Source organism: Corythoichthys intestinalis, chromosome 16, assembly GCF_030265065.1.
Source record: "Corythoichthys intestinalis isolate RoL2023-P3 chromosome 16, ASM3026506v1, whole genome shotgun sequence".
NCBI classification, from domain to species: domain Eukaryota; kingdom Metazoa; phylum Chordata; class Actinopteri; order Syngnathiformes; family Syngnathidae; genus Corythoichthys; species Corythoichthys intestinalis.
This window is the reverse complement of record NC_080410.1, coordinates 44,817,232-44,844,623: the sequence shown is the minus strand read 5'-3', so window position 1 is coordinate 44,844,623 and position 27,392 is coordinate 44,817,232. Positions and strand designations below refer to the sequence as shown.

Genomic DNA, 27,392 nt, shown 5'->3' with positions numbered 1-27,392 from the left:
AACAACACCGACAAAATGAAACTTTGACACAATGAAAAGTAGTCTGTGTGCAGCTTACATAATAGAGTTCATTTACTTTCCCCTCAAAATATCTAAACCCCTGGCAACAAAATTGAGTACACCCCTTAGAAACTACATCCCCAAATGTCCAAATTGAGTACTGCTTGTCATTTTCCCTCCAAAATGTCAAGTGACTAGTTACAGGAGTGCTGTCAGAATTGCTGCAGAGATTGAAGAGGTGGTGGAGGGGTTGGGGGGGGGGGGGGGTCATTCCCACAGCCATGCTTGACTGTAGGCATGACACTTATCTTTGTACTCCTCACCTGGTCGCCGCCACACATGCTTGAGACCATCGGAACCAAACAAAATAATCTTTGTCTCATCAGACTATAGGGCATGGTTCCAGTAATCCATGTGCTTTATTGACATGTCTTCAGCAAACTGTTTGCGGGCATTGTAGTGTACCGTCTTCAGAAGAGGCTTCCTCCTGGGGTGACAGCCATGCACACCAATTTGATGTCGAGTACGGCGTATGGTCTGAGCACTAATAGGCTGACCCCCACCTCTTCAATCTCTGCAGCAATGCTGACAGCACTATTGTAACGAGTCAGATGACATTTTGGAGGGAAAATGACAAGCAGTACTCAATTTGGATATTTAGGGATGTACGTAGTTTCCATGGGGTGTACTCACTTTTGTTGCCAGGGGTTTAGATATTATTGGCTATATCTTGACGGGAAAATAGATTAACTCATTATATAAGCTGCACAAAGACTACTTTTCATTGTGTCAAAGTGTCATTTTGTCAGTGTTGTCCCATGAAAAGATATACTTAAATATCTGCAGAAATGCAAGGGGTGTACTCACTTTTGTGATACACTGTATGTTGAGTACAGACTCCGTGTGTTTGTTTGTAATGCCACATTATCGTGCGCGATCACGCGAGAACTCACAACAGGACGGTGTTTCATCCTATTTCTAACGTACCTCAGAGCACGCAGTCAACAGGGAGCTTAGCGGATTCATTCCGCAGACGTGTCCTTTATAATTTGGCCTTCAGAGTGGGCGTTTTTTCTTCACAAATCTGCTCAAGTAAAAGTAAACAGTATGGCTGAGTAAAACTACTCATAGAAGTACATTTTTCTCAAAAAGTTATTCAAGTAAATGTAACGGAGTAAATGCATACCTGTCAAGTTGTACGGTTTCGGCGTAATTTGTACAAGTGAGCACAGATTTTTAAATGTGTACGCCGTACGTTCAAAATCTACATTTTTCGTGCATTACGTTTTTTTTCCTCTGTTCGGATTTTGTCACAGTTTCGGCAACGAGACAATGTGCGTTACGATGCGTTACTACGTTGGTTGAATGACGCCTTGATATCAAATGCCTATAGAACTACATGTGAAATGACACACAGCGGAGTTAACAAACAGCCGCCATTTTGAAGCAGTAGACTTCTCAGAAAGGCTCGGTTGTAGTGAACCTTCCTTGTGAACTAAAGTAACTTTTTATCTAAAGTACTCCTAAATCGGCAAAATCTTGACTTGAATCTATCTTTAAATGATGAAACAGTTTTAAAACTTTAACATGTCGAAAGTAGACAGAAGGGAACTAATGGAAAAACGGGAGCAATTTTAACAACTTTAACAGTTGATTCACAACATTAAACGATTTCCAAACATAGTAAAGGTTACTGTTTGTTTGTTTTTTTTTTTAAATGAAAAACAAACATAAAAGGTAACACCAGTTACTTTGCCAAGTAGAGGTGCACGATAATTATTGGTTCGATAATTATCGGTCCGATAATAGGAATTATGACGTCATCCCAATAAATCCAATAACAATATATGTTATCGGTCCTTTTAATAATATTTTTGGTGTCGGATTGGGATGTGTGCGTTTGTTTCCGCTCCTGTTTTGCCAGTATGTTTGTTTGTTTGTTACTGTTCTAGAGGCCGTATTTTTCCTTCACTGAGTTACGTATAAACCTTTCTATGGCAGTTAGCAAATGCATTTTACAGTGTTATGTTAACAAGTTATGGAGAGGCCTTTTGGTTATTGATAGGCTTGCTGTTCTAGAATTGCCAGGCTAAGAAAGTTGTTTCATTGACCAAGACCACAAAAGTCTCTTCTCCAGTTGCACCAAATGTTTTATCTGCTGACAAAGCAGATAAAACAGCCTGTTGGGTTTACCTTTTTCATTTATAATTGGACACACTAATGAACTACCTTCAAGTCAAACTGAATTGCGAGCTGAAGTGCCATGAAGTGCAGCCATTCAGACATGTTAGAAATTGCCAAAAGTGCTAGATACAAAAATAACAAAAGTCACTGTTAAATTTTAGTAATCATGATGTAGCTGAAGATACTGTTCTTTGATTGCACCAGGTTATATGTGACAATATTACCAATAAATTATTGCATGCTATATATAACGTTGTAAGATTAGTCACCAATTTGTATGGGCATACGTCACTATTTGTATGATTCCCAACGGCCTCGGATTGACAGGTATGTAAATGTGACGCGCTACAACCCACCTCTGTACTGTATCCATATCGTCAAATTACTATGACACGGCTGATCACCGAAATCGATTTTAAGTTTTTCGATCTTTATATTGCCCAACCCTACATGAAAGTCACTCATACTAAGTGTTGTCTGTCCCTTTAATGTTGCATTCCCCTGATGCTAAGTCTGTCAAAGTCTGCATAGAGACATTGGAAACCTTTCAACCATTCCCCGTCCATAAGAAGCATCTGATTATATCACAAAGTGCGGTTATAGTTCCGATTCGGCAGTCAAAGGTCTGGATTCTAAAGGCAAAGAGTCCAGTTTGTGTTCAAAGTCAGAATTTGAGTCCATGCCGCCGTCACGGATTGGCCTATCCTCTGAGTCGGGCACGGCGTCGTTCTCGTCCGCCTCATCAAAATCCTCCTCCATCTCGATCTTCTCCAAAGCCACCTCGTTCTCGTAACAAAAAGAGTTCCTGGGGCGAGGGCTGGAGGCTTCGGACGTCTTCTCCGCCAGCTCTCGGGCGCTGCAATGCGGCGTGCCGGACACCTCGTAGGTATTGTCGAAGCGCGAGTAGTCCACTTTGTAGAAGTTCTTGTCTTCGAAGAGCACCGGTTCGAAACGGTGGCCCCAGAGGATCTCGCTGGCCACGTAGGAGCTGCGGCACTGTGTGGTCATGGCCGTGGCCTCCACCATGCCCTCCAGGATGACTACGATCTCAAACTCTGATGTCTCCAGCTCCCGCTTGTTCATCTCGTAGAAGGGGCTGTCTTCGTCGATCTCGTGAACGATGGTGATGGGGGACACCAGGAAGATTCGGTCTATGCCGCTGTCGAAACCCACGTCGATGTCGACCTGGTCCAGAGGGATGAACTCGCCCTCCGCCGTCGTCCGGGACTTGAGGAGCTGCGCTCTGACGTGGGCTTCAACCAAGTGGCTCTTGCGCAGGTTCCCCACGCGCCACATGAGACACAGCTTGCCGTCCCTCACCGCCACGGTGGCGTAGTGGCTGAACACTAAGGTTTCGTTGCGTTTTTTCGGCTTGGCCATTTTAGCCATGACCGCACCGATAATGAAAGCGTCGATGATGCATCCCACGATGCTTTGGAAGACCACCATGAAGACTGCGACGGGGCAGTCCTCGGTCACGTAGCGGTAGCCGTAGCCGATGGTGGTCTGGGTTTCCACGGAGAACAGGAAGGCGGCGGTGAAGCTGTCCACGTTGGAGACGCACAGTTGCGTCTCGGCCTCTAGGTCGCCGTAGGAGAGCGCCACTAGCCAGAAGACCAGGCCGAACAGGAGCCAGGAGAGTAGGAAGGAAAGGCAGAAGATGAGCAGCATCCAACGCCAGCGGATGTCCACACAAGTGGTGAAGATATCCGCCAAGTAGCGCTGGCCCTTTTCGCTCATATTGATAAAGTGCACGTTGCAGTGGCCGTCCTTGCGCACGAAACGGCTCTGGCGTTGCTGATCCGTCTTATTGACTTCGCCGTTGCCGTAGCCGTTGGGCACGGCCATGTTGGCCAGCTTCACGCCGTCCTCTTCGGAGGACACGATGCTGTAGCGGTGGCTTCGCACGCTCCCCATCGCTTCCGCCTGGGGGGGCTGGGCCGCCTCCGCTTTGGAAAACAGTCTAAGTTTTTGCTGCAAGCGTTGGAGAAACAGTTTTGACTGATCGCCGAGACACGTCAGGGAGAAACCAATCCCGAAGGGGTTAGGGGTTAGGAGTTAGCTCACTCCTCTGTGACGGCTGCTCAGGACCTCATCAGCGGGGCGGGCTGTGGAAATAACGCGCAGGTTTAAAGTAATTGGCAGGAAACAAAGTAAAGATCAAGTACATGCAGGTGTGTGATTACCTTCTACCTAAATAATGCATGGATAGCTCTAGCGACAAGAACAAGTTAAGAAGCGGCTCTTAAGCTCATGTTGTCCTTACCAAAGGTTGGCCAACCATTAGCTAACTAAACTTATGAATTGTGTTATTTATAACCTGTTGAGAGAAAGCTTTGTCTCTTTCAAATACATCCCACATATACAGTCCCTGACAAAAGTCTTGTCGCTTATCCATTTTGTAGAAACAATTGCTAATAACCTGACTTTTAATTATTCAATTGGTTTCAGAAAAGGCTCATATGAAAGCTAAGACCCTCCCAAATGATGTTGAATGTACAAAAATATATTTGTTTCACTGAAAAAGATTTATCATTTAATGAAGACATAAAGGTCAAATTTTAGCAGGACAAAAGTTTTGTCGCCTACAAAAAGTATTGTGAAAATTGAACAAAAAATGTACTTCAAATACAAAAATATGTTACATGACATAAGTGAATGAAGTAGTGGTGCTCTGAGATCCAAATTTAATATTTTGTATGACTTCCATGGGCTCGTAGGACTGCATCCATGCAGTTCGGCAAGGATTCATACCATTTATTGATGAAGTCATCAGGAACATCAAAGAAAGCAGTCTTGCATGCGTCCCAGAGTTCATCAACATTATTGGGTTTCGTCTTCCATGCTTCCTCTTTCATCCTACCCCAGACATGCTCAATGATGTTCATGTCTGGTGACTGGGCTGGCCAGTCCTGGAGGATCTTGATCTTCTTTGCCTTGAGGAACTTTGAGGTAGAGATTGAAGTATGCGATGGAGCACCATCCTGCTGCAGAATTTGTCCATTTTTATGGTTAGGAATGTAAGAGGCAGCTAAGATTTGTTGATATTTCAGACTATTTATATTGCCTTCCACCCTGCAGCTCTCTCGCACACCCCCATACTGGATGTAACCCCAGACCATGGTTTTGGTAATGATGTAATTACCAAACTTCATTGTTTTCTGAGTGAATCTCGGATCCATGCGGGCTCCAGTAGGTCTCCTGCAATATTTGTGGCGACTGTGGTGTAATTCAATGGAAGATTCATCTGAAAAATCCACCTTTTGCCACTTTTCCAGCGTCCATCCTTTTGACAGGCTGTGGGCCTTGGCAAATGCCACATGGTTTTTTAATTGTCTGCCCCCTGAGAGATAAATAGTCTGAAATATCAACAAATCTTAGCTGCCTCTTACATTCCTAACCATAAAAAGGGACACATTCTGCACCAGGATGGTGTGCCATCGCATACTTCCGTCTCTACCTCAAAGTTCCTCAAGGCAAAGAAGATCAAGCTCCTCCAGGACTGGCCAGCCCAGTCACCAGACATGAACATAATTAAGCATGTCTAGGGTAGGATGAAAGAGGAAGCATGGAAGATGAAACCCAAGAATGTTGCTGAACTCTGGGAGGCATGCAAGACTGCTTTCTTTGATCTTTCTGATGACTTCATCAATAAATTGTATGAATCCTTGCCGAAGCTCATGGAAGTCATGCAAAATATTAAATTTGGATTTCACAGCACCACTGCTTAATTCGCTTATGTGTATTTGAAGTAGGGCTGCAGCTATCGAATATTTTAGAAATCGAGTAATCGACTGAAAATTCTGTCGAGTAATCGGATAAAACAAATATATTTTTAGGTGAAGAGCAATTATAAATATACATGAGAAACCAAGACATTTCATCTAATCTTGAACCATTTTCAGTCAATCAATGTCTTTATTTTCGATGTATATTGTTGAAAACAGCCAACAATTGCATCTCAGATGTAACTAGAATTTTTAAAAAAAAGACTAATTCACTGCTTTCACTCAAAAAACTTTTAGATCTTATTAAAAAAAAAAGAAAAAAAAATCTGTATATATATATATCTTACCTAAAAATGCCGTTACGCTTGATAACACACATCACTTAAAAGTTAGGATTTTTTCCCACGTGTTTCAATTGAATTTCTCTTTGTGTCAAGCCATTTTCAAGTTAAGTTTTAAGTTAGTCTAAACTGTAAGTCCTGATAAGATTTTGAGTTTTCGCAGTGTTCAAAATAAATGTATGATACAGGCTGTATTGGAGCACATTAGGGACCAGTGCTACTTGGTGTTTTATCCAGCAATGACTACTGAGCTAAAATTGATAGTTAGCATGATTAAGTTTTTATTTTACACCCTCATCACTCCACAATGCTATGTTATGTTAAAGCCTGTATGTAGGACACGTTAGCCACGCATCGACAGTCGTCATAATTAATTGAAACCTAGCCCTCCGCAGGGCTAACGTTACGTGAGCTAGTAGCGACAGTAACGTTAATCTTATTTATTAGTGCTTAGCGCTCTTTATTAGCGCTTAGCGCTCTACTGCTTTAAGATGGCGGCTGTTTACTAACGCTGCCCAGACGCGGCCGAGTCTGTCATTTCGCATCTAGTTCAACATACATGTGATCTCTATGAGACACATCAGACGCTACCTGTACCAACGTAGCATCGTGCGGGCTAGTATTTAGCAACGTCGGTGTCGTTTGTGGCGGCTGTCGGCTGTAGTAAGTTTTTTTTTTTTCCCTTCTTCCTCTCCGCACGTGACAGCGTGTTGTCCCGCATTAAAAGTAGTCGGAGCAAAATGTGATGCTTAGAGCTGTCAAAATAAACGATTACTCGAGGTGAATAAAATTACTCGGATCAGTTTTTAAACTCGAGTTGCTCGAGTACTCGTTTCAGCTCTAATTTGAAGTACATTTTTTTGTTCAATTTTCACACTACTTTCTATAGGCGACAAAACTTGTCTTGCCAAAATTTGACCTTTATGTCTTCATTACATGATAAATCTTTTTTCAGTGAAACAAATTAATTTTTGTACATTCAACATCATTTGGGAGGGTCTTAGCTTCCATATGAACCATTTCTGAAACCAATTGAATAATTAAAAGTCAGGTTATTAGCAATTGTTTCTAAAAAATGGAGAAGCGACAACACTTTTGTCAGGGACTGTAGTTATTTGACTTTTTTTGTAACAAAAACACATTTTACACCAGATTCACAATGTAGCAGTTTCTTGAAGAATTGTTTAAAACCTAAAAAAACTTTCGTCCAATAATGACTTTTTAACCGATAAACCATATCCTGACATTGTTTAATCAAAAAATCCAATACAGATATGCGCAGTCATGCACTCAACATATTATTGATAATTGTATTGTGTTGCCCCGCTAGATGCTTTAATAATGATAAATGTAACAACTTCAAGCTTTTTCAAATAAAAAACAACATCCGGTGACGAATAAGAGAACAACTTAAACTAAAGTTATAGAAAAAGTGGAAAAATAATGTCCTATATAAATAAGATAAATTGAAATGAGCCAAAATGTCTGTCATTAAAAAAAGAAATAATTGACAATAAATCATATTTACATTTGTTACCCCAAAGAGCCAATACGGGGCGACCAAAGCATTACAAAGACAGACAGACAATCATAGGACTTGCCAATGGAATGACAATTCCCAAGATTTGCTGGGCTTTTGCACAGATTTTAAATTATAATCATGTGTTTTTATTGCTTTTCTTAGTGACTATTTTTTTCTGGTGAGTGGGTAGTTATATGTGTTTAAAGTTGTATGAGTTTAAATTTCATTATTATTCATTAACTGGTCATTTTATCTGTGCAACATGAGTGATTAGACTCTTTCCATCAGTTAACAAATCCTAAGCACGTACGTTTGGAGAACACGAACGGTCACTCTAACTACAACCACTGATACCAGCCCAGATACATAGGCTGCAGGCAGTGTTGGTTTCGTGAACCGTATCAAAAAAGTTTCGCCGATAAACTTTTTTTTTTTCCCATGACAGTAAGGAGCTCAAATCGTGTTTTGGGAGACTAAAACATAACGAGAATAAAGCCAGTTTTCATCTGACGCAAAGGAGACGAAGATCCACTATAATTTACGTCACATGTTCACAATGTGTAGCATTTTTATGAGTAGTTAGTCTGCATCGTAGCAATGTCTGGTTGTGTCACTCGTGTGACCTTCTGTGCCCCTCCCCTCCCAACTCATCAGTGTCCTCTTCAGGCTTGCTTGTTTTGAAACATAACATAACAAACATAACAACACATAACTGCTGTGATACTATTTTCATTTGTTAGACTGTATTCATCCATGTTCGTGTGCTGTATTTGTTTGAACATAATACAAAGATTTTCTGTCGACTGTCTTATCAGATTTTCACTCCCTTTTCGTGCCAGCTTCGGCTAAGTTCCCAAGGTCGTAATTCACAATGTTTTTCAGCTAAAAATCACCAGTGGTGGGCTGTAATAAGTTTTGTTTTTGCTTTCACAGTAGGTATCGTTTTCATAGTAAGCGACGCCCTTTCAACCTCCTTATGTAAACCCTTGAATTGTGTATCCTCTTTTTACTCCTGCGTGTTCACGGCTCTTGGCTGGATCATGCCATTGTATCCTTAATATATCAAGTTTTTATATAAAGTCTTCGAAGCAGGCAATCCTTGGCTGGTCTGATTCATTTCTCTCATCGAGCTTGAGTTGACACTTGTCTTGGAGTTCAAAGTTGAATTTCCCTGACAACGGTAAGTTTTGTTTTCTTATCTTGGCAAGAGAGAATATGCAATGTTGCTTTGGCTTTTAATGGTCTGTGCTGAGTGATCATTACACACTAAATGGAACTTGTAGCGTTAGCATCGCAGTCATGTTTCCGTTAGCGCTTAAACTCTTGGACAACTGTTTTGACATACAGTTCGTGGCATCCAGGTGGGTATAATTACCGTATTGGCCCGAATATAAGACGTTCATGATTATAAGACTCCCCCTCTTTTTCAAGACTCGTTTGAAAAAAGACTTTTTGAACACCAAATTAATTTTTATACAGAAAATTATTACAGTACATCCGAAACAAATGATTATAACGATATATTTGAGAGAAAAAGCATGTTATTTTGCCTCATTCAAATCTTAATACCTCAAATTTAAATATGTAAACTAAAGTACAATCACATTCGTAAATGAATGGCTTCTGGTTTTTGAAATGTAAATAAACCAATCTATTGTGATAAAACAACAAAATTGCAATAACTGCATTAACCATCAAAGTGAAGTCTAACTGTAACTGTATTTTTGAAAAAAATCTGAATAAGGAAAAACATTGCAATAAAATAATGCAAACTGGTTAAACTTAAGAGTAGCTGAGATGTGTCATGACAGAACATCACTTCAATGATATCTGGCGCCATCTAGCGTCTTGAATGGGTATAACGTCTAGACCGCGGATATAAGATGACCCCCACTTTTTCAGTCTTATTTCGATGCAAAAAACACCGTCTTATATTCAGGTCAATACGGTAATTGAAAATAAAGGTAGTCCCGTGGTTATGACGTAGTCGTAAGTCGCGTAACTGTCAGGTCCGCCACCTCCCAGCATTGATGGTAAGTGCAATATATGATTTGTTATTTAATATTTTATTTATGAGGTCTAATTCATCTAAATGGTTGATCTCTACAGTAATTGCTATGCATATCTGGTATTTCATTATACTCCAGTATATATGCGGTCTAATTTTCTTTGTTACACTTGAACTTGATGATGCCACGCCAGCACCATTTTCTGTTAGTTTCGAGCATTGCTTTCACATCAGGAAGCGAGAGTGAACGCCAGTTAACATTTGGAGAAGTCAGAGAAACGGTAAACGGCGTGGGCTCTGCAAATATGTCTCTATTTATTTACTTTAGGGCTATCAAACGATTAAAGTTTTTAATCGAGTTAATCACAGCTTAAAAATTGAATTAATCGTAATTAATCGCAATTAAAACCTTCTCTAAAATATGCCATATTTTTCTGTAAATTATTGTTTGAATGGAAAAATAAGACACAAGACGGATATATTCATTCAACATACTGTACATAAGTTCTGTATTTGTTTGTCATAACAATAAATCCAAAAGATGGCATTAACATTATGAACATTCTTTCTGTTAAAGGGATCCACGGATAGACTTGTAGTTCTTAAAAGATAAATGTGATTACAAGTATAATATTAAAACCCCTCTTAATGTTTTCATTTTAATAAGATTTGTAAAATTCTCAATCAAAAAATAAACTAGTAAATGGCTCCCTGCCGTTCTTCCATATTGTCTTTACGTTAGGTCGTGATTGAAATACACCACAAGGTGTCAGGGGCGAGTTTTAAATTACGTAGAAATCAAGCCAATGAGTGTGTTTTATCCCTCGACTGACGCCGTAGTTTCCTGTTTTACTGCGGGTTCATTGTACCTTACGTTCATTTGAGTGCTAGCTTCACAACGTACGAGACATCTGATAATTGTATAGTGTGACTAAATATTGCCATCCAGTGTATTTGTTGAACTGAACGAAATGTTTGAATAGAGTTTGACCAAAGTCTGAGTGAGTATTATGTGTATTTTGCATAGCTATTTTGAAAGGGAATGCCAGTTCTCTTTGCACTGTTGTTTAACTGTGTGAGAATACGGCCTCATTAATACAGATTGAAGCGCTTTTCTTTTTGTGAACATTATTTTTTTGAGCGATAGAAATATTATTTTTGTTGTGCTTTCATGATACTTATGTTTGTTGTGAAGGAGTTGCCGAAGCTTATGCCAATAAACGGCGCGGTCCATTAAACGCCTGTGTCCCCTCGCCTTTTGTAATATTCTGATATAGAATTATCCGAGGTACCCTGAAGTGCACGCGGCGCCAATGTTGTCTATTCACAAGATGTAGGAGTGAGTGAGAGTTCCGGCCTGCCGAGAGCCGTAAGCTGTGTTAATGTTGAAGCTGAATGTGCTAATAAAGAAACAAAGTGCCAGCAAGTCGCCTATGGTATACCATTGTTAAGAAAAAGCACAAAACACCTTTCTCTGCCTCTTAGCTCTCAATGAGCATAAAACGGCGTCATTGTAATCTGTTTGAGGCAATGCATGAGCGGGTCATTCCGCGCATGCGTTAAATGCGTCAAATATTTTAAGGCGATTTAAAAAATTAATTACCGCCCGTTAACGCGATAAATTTGACAGCACTAATTTACTTTTTAGCATTATTGTACGCTCTTTGTCGTTATTGTATTTTATTTGCTAAGAGTGTGTTCATAGTTTAATGGTGACAAATTAATAAATGTCAGTTGTAGGAAGAACTACAGTGTGATAAGTGTTACCAGAGGGTAGTAATATCGATCTTATGTTTGCTTTATTTTATTAATATGACGTATAATAGATGTTTTTGGATAGTTACTGTATTTTGATATTTTGCCTGTGTGAATGATAAATAGTAATAAGGTAATGGATCCAGTTGTGGCTAAACAATAGCATATGATGATGAGCAACCGTGTGTTTACCCCCACCCACCCTACTTGTCAGCGCTGACGAGTTCTGTTAAGTGGGGGCGCGTCGCGACAGTGAGCAAAAGCCGGTCCGATGTTTATTCTGTTTATCCTGGCAGGCTGCCTTTATTTCCTCCTCAGACAAAACTTTTTGTCTCTATTGTTGCTCTGCCATCTTTGCAGAATTTGCGTGAAAGCGTTCGCGTCGACTTCCGTCTATATAATGAAAGGGGGAAGTGACATATGCTGTAAAGCAGTCAGCACATTTGTAGTTTTTTTTTTGTGTGGCAGGGTTCCTGCCACCCTCCTCAAAGTTAATTAGTGTCGGTGAAAGCCATGCAGACCCCCTCAACATATAAAAGAGGTGTCATTAAACTAGTTGTCAGTCAACATATTATCACAAATGTTATGAAAATATTTCGTAAAGGTTTAAAAGTTTCCTAGTGTTGCTTTAAAAATGCTATAATTTCTATGTGTTGTATTTATTTTTAACAAAAATAATCTCTAACAAAATGTTCTTATTAACCAACACTGCAGTACCCTCAGTACCCCATTTTCAGTGCCACCTACCGATACCGTTATTTTTTAAAATGCTTTTATTGCCCGATAAATAGTGCTCTAATTAGGGCCGGAGCACAAAGTTTGCGAGAACCCTATTGCAAAGGATTCTTATTATTATGTCTTTTCCCCGCCAAATGAAAATGGCCAATTTGGAGGCCTGAACATGCTGGAAAACTCACCAAAATTTGCACATACGTTCGACTTCGCGTAAATTTCGATTATTTTGCAACGTTTCGAAAAAAATGTAACAAAATGGCTCAGTGGCGCCCCGTTGAATTTTTAAAAAAAAGGCCTCTCTATTTAGGTTTTTCAAATGTAGAGCAATGAAATGTGGGGAGTCGATACATTGTGCAAAACCTTTCCAAAAAGTCTCTTGCACACATATTCCAAACCCAACAGGAAATCGGGTATTTTGGATTGAATGTGAAATTTTCATGGATTAACAGGGTGGTCATTTGAGACCTTGGTGCCTAGAGTGTTAGTTGGATCCTCCTCAAAATTGGTGAGAATGTTCATGAGATATATAAGATCTTAAGTTCTCAACTGTGAGTTTTCATTCACGGGCCTGACCTGGGCCGGGTGCCAAAGTCGGCCATTTTTTTTGCAAAACACCAAATTCAGAAAATGACTAATAACTCCCTCATACAATGTTCAATCTTTTTCATATCTGGCATCTATGTGAGGTATCCCAGCCTGAACACGACTGCATTGAAAAATTACCCATTAGGCCTGGCGCCTCCTAGTGGGAACAGGAAATGCACTTTTTTACAAGACAGGCTCCTCCTCCGATGGAAAAAAATCTATTGACCTCAAACCTGTTTCAGGGAAGCCTTAAGACATGTGTTCAGGTGCTTGATGAAAAATATTGAGATTTTGTTGAAACGGAGGGGTCCAAACAGGAAAGTGAAAATGACCGTTGCCATTTTGTCTCGCCACAAATTCTGAACAGTCATAACTTGGCAGACATACAACAAATCCGCGCCAAACATCTCGTGCTTGGTGAGAGTCGTACCCTGAGGGGCCCCTGTAGGGGTCATTTGCATCAACTCTGTAGCGCCAACTAGTGGCAACAGAAAGTCAGTCATTTTACTTATATGTGTCCAGTTCTTTTCAGGTTGGTCACTGTAGTTTCAAGTTCTCTTTTTTAAGACTACAATTTAAGCAGCTGATAGACCCACAACATTTGGCACACTTGGTTGAATTGGCCCAATTAGAAGATTCATTTTGGTTTTGCATAGCTCAGTAGCGCCTCCTTTTTTGTAGGACTGTCTTCAATAGGGGCTTTTTTTTTACCTAGGTGTGTGAATGTATTTTTAATCCCAAAAAAAACAGGCTAGTTCCGAGAAAGTTAGGTTCTCAGGAGATGATGAGAGTGAGACGATCTGTCACCACCCTGACCTGCATGCCGTCCGAGTTGCGCCAAAATGTGAGGGCCTGTTCAGTCCTGCTTGCAGACTTAGTTAATATTGTTTTTCTTTAGTAATCCATAATACAGCATGGGTTTAATTGAGTAAAATGCCGCAATTTATCCCCTAATTTTAAAATGTTGCCACTTACTGGCTGTTGTGTAGCAAGCGTAATATGCCGACGTTACTGTGGTCACTGTAAGAACAGTTTCGTTTTAGAGGACGGTCAATAGTAGCCAATGAGTTAACAAGCAAGGACAATGCAAGAGCAGAAGACTTATAGCGTCACATTTTACATCTTTATTAGAGCGACAGTACGATAACAAACAGCGTAAATGATCCTCACAGCTATTTTAGAGCGGGTGTATCAGTTCCCCTTTCGCGAGTGGCGCTAAGCTTGCGTAATATGTAACAGAGGAGCAAGGGCGGTTAAATTAGAAAACGTATCGACTGAATGTTGCCGGCCCGGACGTTCCATTAGAATTCACGTCCACTGACTGAAAACAGGGCACAGCCAGTAGAGTCAAAATTGTCAGTGAGGTTTCATTCTAATTTTGAGCACATGCACGTAAAGTGGATTCCATAAACGGATGCTGGAATTGCTCCTGCTGAAAGTCGTGAAAAGTCATTGGGGATAAAATATGCGCAGGCCCTGCTCACAAATCCCTGAGCATCATCTTTGTTTTGCTCGGGTAATGATGTCACCGCTTGACATAGCAACTCACACACATACACACACACTTAGTCCTTTCACACAGAGTTAACACATTTGACGCAACTGACGGTGGTAGATGTCCAATTCATTGACAGGGTTCCCGCAGGTTCTTAAAAAGTCTTAAAACAAGAGTTAGGGTTAAGGGTATTTTAGGGTTTTAAGGTTTAAAATGTCTTACATTTAAAATATACAGTATATGTTGTACTGTACTACGGGCGTAGGTTTGCATAGGGATGGTAGGGACATAACACTACCAACTTTTAAGCATCCTTATTTGCATTATTTGATGAATCCAGACATATAGGTAATTTAGATTGTCTTCCCATATGTTGTAAGGATAGAATAGACACTACTATTATTAAGTCAATTATTTTCATTATGTTCAGACTTACTTATCCATTTTTTTTCGTCCTTCAAACGCACGTTCGATTGGCTGATGACATGACCCCAGCCACACAGACACACTCACACAACCTCGACAGATTCATGTCAACAACATGCCGCCTCCTCCGCCCCTTCAAAGAGAAGGGATATTAGAATGTTTTGGGTTTTTTTTGGCCAGCAGCAGCCACTATAAATAATGTAAAAAGACGTCAATGTTGTGGAGGTGGAGGAAACACCACTAATTTCCTTACTGAAAGTCTGACCTGCATCAGAGTTAGCCTCACATTAAACTGTGTGAACTTGCTAACCAGCAAAACTACTGCGGTCAACCCAGCCTCCACTATGAACAATGAAGTCGAGCTAGTCGTCCCTCATTTGGATCATTGTTTGCATTATGTGCTTTACGGTTAGGCACGGTGGATTCAGAATGCAAGTCCCTTTGATTAAAAAAAATAAATAAATAAAAATAAAACAACGGGGAGGGGAGCTATCCAAGAATTGGTCCGCTTTAGGGGGACACTGACATGAACGTGTACAGACATGAAAAAAAAGCATAGACTTCATAATGTATTGACGGCTCAGATCGGATGTTGAAAAAGTACGAGAACTGTACCGCAAACAAACAGGAAGGACTGTCTCAGGAGTGATTTGTTCAAGGATTCAAGGTAATTATACTCTTTGTACCATGCATGCATTTTGAAACGTTGTGAAAAAAAATAACTGGGAGAAATTAGCCTCTACTGCATTGGCATCATAGTACGCAATATTTATGTAAAATAAATGCTAACTGCACTTTTTTGTTTTGCTTTTAACCAAGAATTGAGACTGTTTTACGTCCAGATCTATAGTCTTCGGGGATTTAAGCATTTATTCAAAAGAATTTTCACCGGAAAACCTCTATTTACATCAGGCGTCTGCTAGCTACATTCACTAGCATTGTAGCATTGACTAGAATTGTACTTCGACATATTTACGTAAAATAAACGCTAACTGCACATTTGTTTGTTATTTGCTTTTAAACAAGAATCGAGACTGTTTTACGTCCATATCTATGAAGAATTCAGGGATTGAAGCATTTATTCACAATAATTTTCACTGGAAAAGCTCTGTTTACATCAGGCGGCCGCTAGCTACATTTACTCATAGACTAGCATTGTACTTTGACAAATTTATGTAAAATAAAGCTAACTGCAGTTTTTTTTTTTTTTTTTTTTTTTTTTTTTTTTGCTTTTAACCAAGAATCGAGACTGTTTTACGTCTATATCTATAAAGAATTCGGGGATTTAAGGTTTATTCACAAGAATTTTCAACAAAAAAAGCTCTTTGTCTCGGATTCCACTCGGTCAGCTTTGACGGCCTCGCCAAAATGCAGGCCCCCTATTTATTCGCCCCGCCCCCGTCAATACATTATGAAATCCATGAAAAAAGGAATCTGTGAAATGAAATCACACGTCAGAATTTCATGAGAGTACTTTGGTCCGAGTCTTGGGGTAGTCTAGTCAGATAGCTCCGTCCTCGGATATCTTTTTTTTTTATTTTTATTTTTTTTAAATATTACAATACCTTAGTTTTAGTATAGGGGTGTTCCAGTGTCCCCCAGAAGTGCACCCATTTTTGGATAGCTCCCAGTTTTTTTTTTTTTTTTTTTTTAATAAAGGGCATAGACTTCATAATGATATTGACGGGACACGGGGCACGGGGCCGATTAATAGGGGGCCTGTTGCATTGTTGGCACGGCCATCAAAGCTGACCGAGTGGAATCACAGACAAAGAGCTTTTTTCATTCAAAATTCTTGTGAATAGATGCTTAAATCCCTGAATTCTTTATAGATATGGACATAAAACAGTCTCGTTTCTTGGTTAAAAGCAAAAAAAAAAAAAAAAACGTGCAGTTAGCATTTATTTTACGAAAATATGTCGATGTACTATGCTAGTCTGTTAGTCAGTGTAGCGGCAGCCTAAAAACAAAGAGCTTTTTTATGTTGAAAATTCTTATGAATAAATGCTTAAATCCCAGAATTTTTTATAGATATGAACGTAAAACAGTCTGGATTCTTTGTTAAAAGAGCAAAAAAATTAGCAGTTAACATTTATTTCACGTAAATGGGTTAGGGTTAGGGTTTCGTGTCGAAGAATGATGCTAGCCTGTTAGACAATGTGGCGGCAGAATTCAAACAAAGGGCTTTTTAGGTTGAAAATTCTTTTAAAAAAAACGAAAAATATAATAGTTACCTTGAATCCTCGAACAAATCACTCCTGAGACAATCCTTCCTGTTTGTATGCGGTACAGCTTTCGTACTTTCTCAACCTAAATCCGGCGTTGGATCGCTGCATGTGTCGCTGCGACCGACTGCGAATAACTGAAGCGTATTGTGGGATATCCCCCTACTTGAAGGCGTGGCATATTGAAGGTCAAATCTGATCCGTCAATATCATTATGAAGTCTATGTAAAGGGACTTGCACTTCAAAATGTTTCTTTAGTACTTTTTGAGGTTTGAATCAAACGTATCACCTGAATACACATGAAAATTAGTATAAGTCAATACATTTTTATTTTGCATTCATCATTTAGCCTATCAATTAATTAGGTTAATGTTAGTGAGAAAAGTAGCCCTGACCCCGTTCAATAATCTTTTGGGTCTTATTAATGTCCCGCCCCCAGCAAAAAGTGTACATGCAGGTTATGCTGTTATATCGTCCCTACCAATGTTGAGACCAAACCCTTGTACTGTACGTTGTCCGCAACCTCAGCGTACGTCAGCGACTCATAGCCCAAAACGTTAATAATATGCTCCCAACGAGAATCAATATATAATTTTGAAAAGGTGTCATAGGCAGCTACCAAAATCTTCCATTAAAATAGTGCATATGTTAGCACACAGGCTGCCTTTGACGACGCTAAACATCCAATTAGTTTTGACCGGATTGGACGTCTTGCGCCGTCACTGGCACTGAAACCAGAGCGTTCACAGATTTTGTGGCCATTTACAGGTCGCTTTCAGTTCAAGTTAGGGCATTTACAGTTGACTTCCTAATGATTTTGAGCACTACCTGTTCATTTGGGGACATTCTTGAGTCACTTCCTTACCAGTAACCCAAAATCAACAGGAAGTGACTCATAAATGCCACAAAATCAACAGGAAGTGACAGTGGCGCGGGAAGTGGGGTGCTAAGGGTGTTACTGCACCCCCTAGTGTCGGGGAGGGGAAAAAGTGTTTTGGTAGATTTTTTTTTATCATGAATCAATAAATAAAACATCGAAATGATAGTGTATTTAAGATTAAATATATATGTTGAATTTTGTTGTTAATAAGATGGTGACCACTTGACACCTTGCGCTATTGGAACTAAAAAGTTAAGTTTTGTCAGAGGAGGCATTAACATGGCGCTAAACGAATTAGCATTTTTTTTCTTTACAAAAGCAGCAAAATGTTCTAAAATTCAATTCAAGGTCAAAAATGAAGATGATTATTATAATTTATAACTCAAATGGTGCCCAGCGAGGAAAACTTAGCTGCAGATTTAGACCGTGGAGCACTTCAAATAGTTTGCATTGTCGCCATATTATTGTTTGTTTTTTGTTGTCATTTAGGGCTTTGGAGGAGCTCAGCTAGTGCCAATCAATAGTGCCCGCTTAGCATACCAGTAAAAAACAACATATGCATGCATTCGAATCCCCGGTGACCCATCCAATCAAGTTTGTGTTGTTGTGCCATTGCACGTCTAGGTGCAGGGATTTGCATTATAACCGCACGGGAGCTTTTATTTCCAATACAAAAACTCCAAAACACACCGTACGTGAAATAGAACGGTGTCTTTGTAGTAGCCTAGTTGTAGTACGTAAACTATCCAGCATGCGTGTGTACTGCCATTGTGAACGCCTTCTATGGAGAAACAAATTTGGACCGAAACCGCTGTTTTTGGATGGGAAAAACAGAATAAGATCCTCAGCACCCCCTGCTGTGAGTGACTTCTAGCGCCCCTGGGAGGGGACCAGTAAATGCCTCAACAGGAAAAGGAATTGATCGAAAATCAACACAGAATGACGTCGATTGCCCCAAAATTAACTCGTCGCCTGGTATTGGCTGCCACAGACCGGCATAGAGGATGGCCATTTGTTTATTCACTGCCATCCCGCCCTCTTCAAATGGATTGGACGTCTAAGAGTGATAAACAAATTCCAATTCGCAGCATGCTTTTCTGTTTATTAGTTGTTTCGTAGAATTTTCTTTTACAGGGTTTTCCAACCTGTGGCGTTGTGTCTTGTGCCGTGGAAAATTCATCCACTTTCAACTAACTGATGTAAAAATGTTTATGGAAAATAAAGCCGCAAATGCGCAAAATCTGGTGTCTGTGCTGTCGGTACCAATGCAACACTCTTCCATATTGGTAGGTGTCAATAGGTAGCTAATTACTTTGTTTAGTGATGCGTATGAGATAAAAGTGGCATTGGTTTGGGGCTAGTGGTAGCGACTAGCTAGCGAAAGTAGAACAGTGACAGCGAAAGTAGAACAGTGACAGCGATGGTAAAGGTTTCTAAAACGGAAAGATGCTAACTTAGAACTGGACAAAATTCATTGAATGGTGGTCAAAAGGAAGCAAAGACCATTTCGTTTCGTAGAGTCCCTTGTGTAAGGCAATAAGCGAAAGCTATCTTTTAATTTGGATTTACGCTAGAATGTAAGGAAGTTCCAAAAAATCGATTATTAGATGCATCGCGATTCGACACGTGATGATTTGATTACGATTCATAAAGGTTCAAAAATGATTTTTTCCCTAATAACTTAATCACAGCCGCTCCTAGAGGAATGCAAGACACATCTGCCGCCCAGACACCTATAACGGACGCACGCGCAACGTTATGATGGATGCTGCCGGTTACTGAGGCAGACATTTACTCCTTTTCAAAAGACTGGAATATAAATATGTGTATAAGACAGGCAGGAGAAGTTAGTTTTTTAGAGCGAGAGGGGATGAGAGATAGTTCGTTGCTCCTCGTCTTTCAGTTGTCCAGCAGTAGGTTCAAGTCGTGTTAATTGGAAAAAGTCCCTAGTGTTTTGCTAAGTCCCGTGTAAGTCTATCAGAGGTGAGTACACGAGCACTCTTGTACTGTTTAGCCTTTAATGTTGTTGTTTTCTAGATTTTACTAGTTAGCGCCGAGCGCTATGCTAGTTAGCGACTTCTCTAACATATATTTCCATGTTATGGGGATGGCGTGGCTCACTGGTAGAGTAGTCGTCCCCCAACCCAGGGGTTGTAGGTTTGATTCTCTGCCCTGATGAATTCACCTAAGTATCCTTGAGCAAGATACTGAACCCCACATTGCTCCTGGTGCTGCATCACCAGTGGGTAGATGGCACTGTAGTGTAAAGTGCTTTGAGCACCTTGAAAGGTGGAAAAGCGCTATACAAGTATAACACCATTTACCATGTCAAGTTGTGCGTTGTTTGGTGGTGTACATAAATTACTCCAGATGCAGAACGTTTAAAACCAGGATTAAGTACAGCGGTAACACAACAAACATGCGAAATACAGAAATCTGTGAAAACAAAGTATATTTTTTAAAAGAAGTCTTATTGCTAAAGACACTTTGTTTCCGGAAAATGTGGAATTCATTCCAGCAGTGTGAATTTTATTGTATTGTTGAGAGAAATAAGTACTGCTAATGTTTTGTTAATAATGTAAACAGCTAATGTTTTTGCACTTTCTTATGAAAAAGAGCATCTTGTTTTTTATAGGCATGTTGAGAAATAAGTACTGCCTTTAAAATGGTTAATGTTTTTGCAGTTTATTTAAAAAAAAAAAAAAAAAAAAGGAAAAAGCAGCTTTTTGTTGTATGGGCATGTTTCAACCGTTCCTGTTGAATCATTAGGATATTTTGAATAAACAATGGACATAAATTTGTTTGGATACTTTATTAATTAGTAATGTACGATGCATCGATAATCGTGATAACCATGATCATCTTCAATGCCTTGATCATCGTTCAATAATCGAATCGCAGCACCCTGAATCGTAATCAAATCGAATCGTGTTGTGCCTAAGATGGCACACCCCTACAAATGTAAAGAAGAACTGAGCATCACTTGATTGAATTTCAACGGATGAGTAAAAATATGATTAAAAAATTATAAAATTCATTGTGTTTGTTTGATTCGTGTTCAGTACATGACTTTATATGCCTAATATAGCCTACGAAATTCATTTTTACATTTTTTTGCTGGTGGCATCCCTCGGGATTTTTTAAATGAAAAAAGTGTGCCGTGGCTCAAAAAAGGTTGAAAAACACTGTCCTAGGATGATTTTCTGACGTGTCAACGTGTCGTTTCCACGTGTCGCATATCATGAGATTATTGTTACTGTGAGCCTTGTATCGCAAATCATATCGTAACGCGAGCCACCCAGAGGTTCCCATTCCTAGTGCAAAGACTTTTTCGTTAGGGACAATACGAGTCAAAGCCGTCTAGTTGCACATAAGATGAGAAAAACAACAGTTACAGTGAAATAAAATGAGCTTTTTTCTACATCAGAAATTGTTGCGACCTGTTTTGGTCTTAAATTACATTTTTAAGGTCTTATAACTATCTTAAAAAGCATTAAATTTGACTTTTAAAAGGGTGCAAGAACCCTGATTTGAGAAGGGAAGGCTTGGCTGTGAATGATCATGCTTCAGTACTGTCGATGGTGATAGCCGTCCAGACTGTTTGGGCTGATCAAACAAACGCTGCCATCCCTCCCAGTTAAAAAGAATTGGACGTCTTTGGCTATCAATAGCTGTCAAAGAGTTAATTTATGAAATAACATAAAAGATGTCAGAAGAGTCGTTTTTGATTGCAGGAATGACAATATTTTCTATACAAAGATGACAGGAAGATTTTGTCGATATTTTACGTTGATGCATTCAAAAATAATTGGATTACTGTAATTCAAATGAGATCCAATTGGATTAATGCAAAATTTTGTCACATTGTTTCTCGACATTTTTTTTTGGTACTCTTTACTTTTCCCATGCAGAAAGCTACTTATATTAATGTCGAATTATTTTTTCAGGCTTCACAATTAGTAATGATGCTCAATAAAAATGAAAAAAAAATGATAATAATAGGATTTTCATATGTTCTTATAATTTTGAGAGAATAATAACATATGGAGGGGTGATTATTGTTAGAATTGCAGTATTATGACAAATACAACTACTACTCCTACGATTATTAATAATTGTTTGAGAGAAAAGGCACTCACCTGTTGGCCCTTGTGGAGCAAAAGAGCTGTTTCCTGATTTTTTTATGTCCCATAAATGCAACACAAGCCCGCTTGGTCCGTTTGGTTCTGGCTGCCCCGCTGTTGTTATCAGCACGCTCACTCAGGCTGCCGTCTGATGCATCAAACTGTGCCATTACCCTAACCCCCCGGCGAGAGGAAGAGGATCTTTTGTGGTTGTTCTCTCAGAGCGCCGAAGCTGATTAAAAAAAAAAAAAAAAAAAAAAAAAACCTAGCTGGTCTGGCCACGCCTCCTCACACTATTGGCCAATAGGAATAAGGAGCGACTTTTCATGTGCTGACGTGAGATGAAAAGGAAACTGTGAGTGCCTCCTGTAAAGAAATGGATTCACCTCTAAAATGAATTGATAAATAATCTTTTTTTTCTGATTGATTTGAATTTACTCAGATTTTTTTTTTTTTCCCCAATTGTTTCTATCAGTGGCAGAACAAATATAAACAGGGCCCGGGTGCAATAGGTATAAACAGGTCCCTCTAAGTGAACATCCGGTCGGTAGGAAATCTTAATAGTGGATGAAGTACTCTATTTTTTTTTTACTTATGTAAAATAGAATACAATAGAATAGAATAGGTCTTTATTGTCATTGTCAACAACAGAACATTGTGAAAATTGAAATTGGACATGGCACTCCAGTATTAATATATAAATTTGACAAATAAAATAAATAAATAGAAAATATATGCTCTAGAGCAGGGGTCCCCAAACTTTTTCCTGGGAGGGCCACATAACTTTTTCCTTCTCTGATGAGGGGCCGGGGTCAGTTTGTAACAGAAAAAGTGTGACGACTGCAGGAGTGCCTAAATGTAAAAAAAATGTGTTTTTCAGAAAGCTACAATAAAATAACTCTTTCTGGATTCTTCACGGAACAAAAGTAAATAAAATAATAATATAATATAAGATAATATAATATAATATAATTAGGGCTGTCAAAATTATCGCGTTAACGGGGGTTAATTATTTTTTTTAAATTAATCACGTTAAAATATTTGACGCAATTAACGCAGATGCCCCGCTCAGACAGATTCAAATGACAGTACAGTGAAACACTCACTTGTTGTGTTTTATGGAGTTTTGCCACCCTCTGCTGGCACTTGGGTGCGACTGATTTTATAGGCTTCAGCACCCATGAGCATTGTGTAAGTAATTACTGACATCAACAATGGCGGGCTACTAGTGTATTTTTTGATTGAAAATTTTACAAATTTTATTAAAACGAAAACATTAAGAGGGGTTTTAATATAAAACTTCTATAACTTGTACTAACATTTTTCTTTTAAGAACTACAAGTCTTTCTATCCATGGATCGCTTTAACAGAATGTTAATAATGTTAATGCCATCTTGTTGATTTATTGTTATAATAAACAAATACAGTCCTAATGTACCATATGTTGAATGTATATATCCATCTTGTGTCTTATCTTTCCATTCCAACAATAATTTACAGAAAAATATGGCATATTTTATAGATGGTTTGAATTGCGATTAATTACGATTAATTCATTTTTAAGCTGTAATTAACTCGATTAAAAATTTTAATCGTTTGGCAGCCCTAAATATAATATAATATAATATAATATAATATAATATAATATAATATAATATAATATAATATAATATAATATAATATAATATAATAACACAATTAATTAAATAGATAATAACCAAATAACCCTCTCTGGGTTTTTCACAGAAAAAAGTCAGGAAATAAATAACACTATTGAAAAAAAATAAAATAAAAAAATAAAAATTAAAAAAAAAATCACCATGCTCTCTGGTATTGTTCAGGGGGCCTGACCAAATGTGGAGATGGGCCATATCTGGCCCACGGGCCGTAGTTTGGGGACCCCTGCTCTAGAGCTATAAGTGCATAATTATAGCTTACTTAGAATTAAATATATACATGATGGAAATAGTGCAATGGTGTCCAAAGATACAGGGGCAAAAATGACTTAAAGCAGCACTAGGTAACTTTTTACCTTTAAAAAATATCTTCATAACATTTGTGAAGATGTGTCGACTGAAACCTAGTTCAATGACACCTCTTTTATATCTTGAATGGGTCTATATCGCTTTCACCGGCACTAATTAACTTTATTAGCCACACGGTTGCTAACCATCATATGCTATTGTTTAGCCACAATTGGATTCATTACCTTATTACTATTAGTCCTCCACACAGCCGCTGAAAACAGAAATGTTGTTTAATCCATCTGCAGGCAACCGGAAGATCATGATTTTACAACACTGTGCGGGTGTGCGCTGGTCCTCATGGGAAACACAGTCTTCCTAAAGTTAAACACTACCACTTTTATCCACCGGCGTCGCTAAAATCGACCAAAGCTGAAAAGTAACTTGGTGTTGCTTTAAGTAAAAGTACAAGTAGCTAAGAAAAAATTTACTCAAGTAAAAGGACAAAAAGACTTGCTTTAAAATTTACTTTAGACTTAAAAAGCATAAGTATTTTCTCTAGAAGCAAAAATGTGATACATATACAGTATTTTAATTATATTTTAAACATAATAACCGTGCAGAATGGAAAAAAGTAATAAACTGAATTGCGCTGTAAACAGAAGCTTAACCAGCTTAAAAAAAACTCTTAATGGTGGATTGCAAGCAACTATCAGATGCATACCCCCACCGACTATACAAGAGTGTGCAGAACCAATTTGGGATGAAAGGGGTAAACCTCGGTTCACTACATTTCTCTGTTTGATTAACGTTAACAGTAGAAAACACTAAACATGTCTTCTGTCTAAGCAGCTTCCTACTCCAGTTTTGCAGATTAGCAAATTCACACAGTTTAATGTTATGCTAATTCTGATGCAGGTCGGATTTTCAGTAGCAGAATTAGTGGTGTGTTCCTCACCTCCACAACATTGATGTGTTTTTACATTACTTACAGTGGCTGCTGCTACTGGCTGAAAAAAAACTTCTCATATCTCTCCTCTTTGAACAGAGTGAAGGAGGCGACATCTTGGGGCTGTGTGTGTGGGTGTGTGTTCGTGGGGGGGTTCAAGTCATCAGCCAAACAAACGTGCATTTGAGGGGAAAAAATGGACCGACCGGCACATTCAGCAAGTGAAAAGGGGAAAATATAAGTCTGAACATAATGATAATAACTCACCTAATAATGGCAGGGTCAATTCTATGCTAACAAAATATGGTAAGACATTCTAAATTACCTATATCCGTGAAAAACGAGGGATCGCTGTATATATTTATATTAGTTTTGCAATGATTAATCGATTAACTCGAGTATTCGATTAGAAAAAAAATATTCGAATTAAATTTTGCTGCCGTGAGTATTCGTTTAATTAAAGTGGCGTTGTAACGGTTTGATGGTTTGTTTTGAAAGTGTTTGCCGTTAGTTTTATTGATTTGGGTGTATACACTGGTCTCTAGTCTGCCTCATTTCACATGGCTGAATCCAGCTGCTCCCGTTAAGACCAAAATAAGTTTTTGTTTGAGCTAATGTGTTTTCAATGCATTCGTAATTTAGTTTTAGCCGTTTTTTGTGGAAATATGTTTTTGAACTATTTGGTAAGAGCATTGTTAAAAAAAAAACGTTGCCATTTTATAGCATTAAAAGTAGCAGACTTTTGCTATGTACAGTAAGTTAGCCAATTGTTCTTTCGTTGGACATTTATCCTCATTTATTAATTTTTTTATATCGCTTGAGGATCAGGTCAGGTATTTTAATTTATGTTCCTTATCCATTTACTCGATTATTCGAACTAACTAGTTCATCGATTAATCGACTACTAAAATAATCAATAGCTGCAGCCCTAATTTATATATTTTTGTAATTATTAAGGAAAAACAATATTTTAATGTTTTATTAAATTCCTATTATTTACATTTTTCTTTTAATGTTTTATTAAATTTCTATTATGTGAACAAAAAAAAGGAAAGTAATGTTTATTTATGTTATTTTAATTTAAAAAAGAAAAAAAAACATTTTCATTGTGTTTGCATTAAGACAATGCATTTTGTTTTAAAGAAATATGTTTCAGTTATTATACTTTTATTTTTGATAAAGTATTCTCTTTATTTGTTCAGTTTTTTAATTAATAAGTAAAAACCTAAGGTAACACTTTATAATAACTATCCCTTTTACTAGTTAATAGATCATTAGTAAACTGTTGATAAATGATTTATTGTTGATTTGTAAAGTATTTGTTAACAGTTTGTTAAGCATTTACAGGGTGTTCACATATGGTTGACCCCATTCTAAATGCCCATGCTAAGTTGATGGATCTTAATAAAACTATATACACTTTATGTTGAAGGTCATAAGTTTTATTGGTTAAATATTCAAAGAAAAGTGCAAATATTTGTTGGTTCTATGGCAGATTTTCATAAATGTGCAACATGAGCACTGCCTGCAAAATGCCTTATCAAAACGCCTTTTCTTTTGAAGTGAACGGCATTTCTTAACCTGAAAAGCTAGAAATGCCAAACGTTACATACAAAAACTTCAAACGTTTCTACACAAACTGCGTTTCAGGTTAAGAACACCCTGTAAATGCCTAACAAACTGTTAACAAATACTTCACAAATCAACAATAAATCATTTATCAACAGTTTACTAATGATCTATTAACTAGAAAAACGGATAGTTATTATTAAGTGTTACAATACCTGGTAACAAAGATCTATTAACTAGAAAAACGGATAGTTATTATAAAGTGTTACCAAACCTAAATATGTTTTCATATTTTTAATGTACTGTTTAAATTATTTACAAAAAAAAAAACAATAAAGGGGAAAAACAGATCAACAAATCATTGTTTTCTTTTATAAATATCTGATTTATATCATAATTATTACATTTAAAACTATTTAAAAAAAAATATATATATATATATATATATATGGGGTTTTTTTGTTTTGTTTTGTTAGTTAGTTAGTTAGTTAGTTTGTTTGTTTGTTTGTTTGTTTGTTTTAATCAAACTTTGGGGGAGATAAAAGGGAAAAAACATGTCTTATATGTCTCTCTTTCCATTGCTGTTACATCTGAATAAATACATCGAACACACCCTTAAAAAAAAAAAAAAAAATCTTAAATAAACTCCGCCTCTATTTATCGTATTTTCAAGGAGAGGGGACAAGGGGGCGGTCCCCATTAACTGCGAAAAACGACGGCTCACTGTCATTTTTTTTCTGATGGTTTATTAAAACCATATTATTATTTTTATTTGCATTTTTGCTACAACTTACGCTCAGACAGTTAATTCAAATAACTAATATATTTTTCTTCTTGCTATTGTCATAATATTTTCTAATATACATATAAAACACGAGACAAATGAACGCTGGAGCACAAA

General features: G+C 38.1%; 1 protein-coding gene across 1 annotated transcript; it reads right to left on the bottom strand.

Moving 5' to 3' along the window:
* Positions 1-819: 819 nt before the first annotated feature.
* On the bottom strand, positions 820-22,227 carry kcnj2b (potassium inwardly rectifying channel subfamily J member 2b). The gene is made up of 2 exons (XM_057816984.1): positions 22,025-22,227; positions 820-4,292 (listed from the first exon to the last, which is right to left on the bottom strand). The coding sequence occupies exon 2, from the start codon at positions 4,099-4,101 to the stop codon at positions 2,782-2,784; it is 1,320 nt and encodes a 439-aa protein (XP_057672967.1). The 5' UTR covers positions 4,102-4,292; positions 22,025-22,227; the 3' UTR covers positions 820-2,781.
* Positions 22,228-27,392: the final 5,165 nt, after the last annotated feature.

What these genes read in the sequence shown, in the direction of transcription:
- kcnj2b (XM_057816984.1), bottom strand. Translation starts at nt 4,101, where the DNA reads ATGGGGAGCGTGCGAAGCCACCGCTACAGCATCGTGTCCTCCGAAGAG.